This window comes from Haliaeetus albicilla, chromosome 30 (assembly GCF_947461875.1).
Source record: "Haliaeetus albicilla chromosome 30, bHalAlb1.1, whole genome shotgun sequence".
NCBI lineage: Eukaryota > Metazoa > Chordata > Aves > Accipitriformes > Accipitridae > Haliaeetus > Haliaeetus albicilla.
The window spans coordinates 1,305,965-1,309,572 of record NC_091512.1 but is presented as its reverse complement, the minus strand read 5'-3'; the positions used below and the strand labels follow the sequence as shown (position 1 = coordinate 1,309,572).

General features: G+C 51.9%; 1 protein-coding gene across 1 annotated transcript; it reads left to right on the top strand.

Annotated features, from left to right (window-relative positions):
* The first annotated feature begins 1,251 nt into the window (after positions 1 to 1,251).
* On the top strand, positions 1,252 to 2,178 carry LOC138682957 (olfactory receptor 14J1-like). The gene has a single exon (XM_069774486.1). The coding sequence runs from the start codon at positions 1,252 to 1,254 to the stop codon at positions 2,176 to 2,178; it is 927 nt and encodes a 308-aa protein (XP_069630587.1).
* Positions 2,179 to 3,608: the final 1,430 nt, after the last annotated feature.

The following is a 3,608-nucleotide window of genomic DNA, read 5'->3' as shown; positions in this document are numbered from 1 at the left end:
AACTGCCTGGCTCTGTTGTTGTCTGGGAGGTGGCATGTACAGCTGGGTAAGGGTAACTCTTTCCTGAGTGCCTGGCTGCCTCTGCCTTTGCCTCTCTGAGCCAATCAATCACTGCATTTTTCCTTGATTGTCCACTACTCTCTGTTATTGCTATTGTTATCTTGTTCCTGCTGTCAGGCTCTCTGGTGGTGGGAGTTTCAGCTGCAGAGTCACACACTGATCTTGTGGGTCCTCCCATGCAGCTGTGTCCATGGGAACAAGGTTACAGGTGTCCAAGCTTTCCTCCAAGCTGTGGGGCTGTGGGCAATGCAGCCTGTGTCATTCCCTAGGAAATGAGCTGACTCTCCCTTCCTGAGATACCATCATCAGGACACTTAGCTATTTTCTTTGGGTGTCTCTCCAAGCTGTGAGCTGCCCTCCAGGATGCACGTCTGTCCCATGGCATCTTGGTGTTACCTGAATGCCCCATGGAGAAGCACAGAGACAGCAAGACTGAGGAAATGCTGCTGGGTTTGTGAAATGAACCATGTGTGTCCTTGGCAAGAGGTGGGGTGCAGAGACCTTGAGAAAGGGGGAGTCACTTGGTGTTGGACAGTGGGTGACTCTGCTTTCAGGAGTGCCTGGAGTATTTTCAGGTTAACACTGGGGTGTGATTACATTCCATCTCAGAAAGGTGAGAGCTCAGTGTAGCTGGCAACAAGACAGAGTGACAGACCTGCTCCCCTCCCTCTGCACTAAGCCACAGACAATCCTCTTGCCTCACAGGACACACTTTGTTTTCTCCGAGTGAAGCACAAATGATGAGGGTTTCTGAAATCCAAGAAAATTACCAGGTGAGATAGTGGAGAGCTCTAACCCCCCACCTTTCACTCAAACACTGTTTTGATTGTGGTTTCTTAGCACTGGGAGTGCAGATGTTGACAAACACTTTTACGTTAGGAGCAGTTTCATCTGACGAATTCAAACACCAGGACTGACCCCCCCCAACAGACATGATTCCCAGAAACCCACTGCTGCAAACCAGGGCTGACTCCTTGGCAGCCAATGGGCAGAGGTCCTGCTCCTCACGAGACACGCAGCCAGCACCAACCAGAGCTCCATCCACAGAGCTGAACAGAGATCTCATTGAAATGGAAAAACTGCGGTGAACATGTATTATGAGAAATGGATTTGATTTTGGTCAGAGAATAATGCCCTAACTTTTCACTGTCCTTGCCTCCCTGTTCAGTGCTTCACACCCAGAGGCAACAGATGTCCAACGTCAGCTCCATCACCGAATTCCTCCTCCTGGCATTTGCAGACACGCGGGAGCTGCAGCTCTTGCACTTCTGGCTCTTCCTGGGCATCTACCTGGCTGCCCTCCTGGCCAACGGCCTCATCATCACCACCGTAGCCTGTGACAACCGGCTCCACAATCCCATGTACTTCTTCCTCCTCAACCTCTCCCTTTTTGACCTGGGCTCCATCTCCACCACTGTCCCCAAAGCCATGGCCAACTCCCTCTGGGACACTAGAGCCATCTCCTATGCAGGATGTGCTGCACAGGTCTTTCTGTTTGTCTTTTTGATGTCAGCAGAGTATTTTCTTCTCACTGTCATGGCCTATGACCGCTACGTTGCCATCTGCAAGCCCCTGCACTACGGGACCCTCCTGGGCAGCAGAGCTTGTGCCCACATGGCAGCAGCTGCCTGGGGCAGTGGGTTTCTCTATGCTGTGCTGCACACTGCCAATACATTTTCAGTACCCCTCTGCCAAGGCAATGCTGTGGACCAGTTCTTCTGCGAAATCCCGCAGATCCTCAAGCTCGCCTGCTCAGATGCCTACCTCAGGGAAGTTGGGGTACTTGTAGTTAGTGTCTCTTTTGTATTTGGGTGTTTTGTTTTCATTGTGCTTTCCTATGGGCAGATCTTCAGGGCTGTGCTGAGGATCCCCTCTGAGCAGGGACAGCACAAAGCCTTTTCCACCTGCCTCCCTCACCTGGCTGTGGTCTCCTTGTTTGTAAGCACTGGCATGTTTGCCTACCTGAAGCCCCCCTCCATCTCCTCCCCATCCCTGGACCTGCTGGTGGCAGTTCTGTACTCAGTGGTGCCTCCAGCCTTGAACCCCCTCATCTACAGCATGAGAAACCATGAGATCAAAGATGCCCTGAGGAAAGTAATCACTGGATACTTTCCATAAGGAATAAAGTGCCTGTTGTCTTTTGCATAGGTCTCATAATATATCTCATTACAGGGTCAGCCTATTCTGGTATTTCTTTCATGAATATTTTGGGTTTGATGGCTTCTTTAATACTTTTGGATTGTTATTTTTTGTTTGTTTGTTTGTTTTGTTTTATTTTACCTATCTGAATGCTTTCCACTAAGAAATGTCTTTATTCCTCTGGTTTCTAATTCACAATATATCCAGGCTTTCTGTGACCTGGAGGCTGTGCAAATGAGGAGCCATACCCTCTGTGTGTTTAAACAAAATAAAGGGCCCTGCAGTGACTTGTTTTTCTGAGATCCTTCCTCCAAGACCTTCTCTGCAGCTGCAGGGAGCAGTGCCTGTGTGCAGAGGGGAAGAAGAAAAGAGTCCTGGCACAGCAGCACTGCCAGGGAGCACCAGCGCTTGGTCTTTCCCCAGCTGCTCTCTTCCCACTTCCATGCTTTCCTTCTGAACCCTTGGGTTGGTGGAAGGCCTGAGTGCTCTTCAAGCATGGTTCGAGTCCTGCTGTGTGGCAGGCCTGTGGCCGCAGGCAAGGACAGGCAGTGGGCACTTGTGTGACAGAGCTGGCCTCCATTGCAGCATTTCCATCATACAAGGGGATCTCCTCAGGCCTTGTGCCACAGATGCCCCCCACCCCTGGGGCTCACCCCTCTCCACCCTGGAGGAGCTGCTGTGCCCTTCAGAGGGTCTGGGGCTGTGGGGTGAGTGCCCAGAGCTCTGCAGCACCCTGTGGTGGGCACTGCTGTGGGGTCATGCCAGACTGGGCTGCACTGGGCAGAGGGCAGGGGAGGTGCAGAGAGGTCAGGCGAAGTGGGGAGAGTTTAGGGGGAGCTGTGCTGGGCTGGAAAGTGCCCAGCAGAGAAAAATACCAGTGTATAGCTTGCAGTATGTGACCATGCAGGGCAAGAACTCACATCGAAGGTTTGTGGTGCAGAGGCAGGTCTTGTGGAAGCATGGAAGACATGCAGGTGCAGGATAGAGGAGGAGGCCAGTCCGTGCCCTTGCTGGTGTAGACAGACAGGGAAGGTGGCTCAGGGTGTTTGTCACTCCCAGTGTCTCTCATTGGCCATTTCCAGCACCTGCTGGTCACCCCAACTTTGCAGGTGAGTTTTGCTGTGAGGCCATCTCCATCTTCCTGCTGGTCCAAGGGCTAGTTTTGGGGAAAAGACAGCCCTGCCCAGCCTCTCTCCTTCACCAGACCCTGGAGCAGAGCTATCTGCAAAACCCCATGTGGGACAAGGCTGCAGCAGAGCAGGGGTCGGGACAGGTAGAAAGCACGAATTTCTATTGCCTTTGTTGTGGAGGTGTGTGTGTAGGAAAAGAAAAGCTCACCTGGACATGCTGGTTGCAATGAATTCAGAAACAAACAGAAGACCTTTGGTCACTTCTGAGAGACCAAGGCT

Bases quoted from the DNA above. Each gene is read 5' to 3' on its own strand.
- LOC138682957 (XM_069774486.1), top strand. From the start codon at position 1,252: ATGTCCAACGTCAGCTCCATCACCGAATTCCTCCTCCTGGCATTTGCA.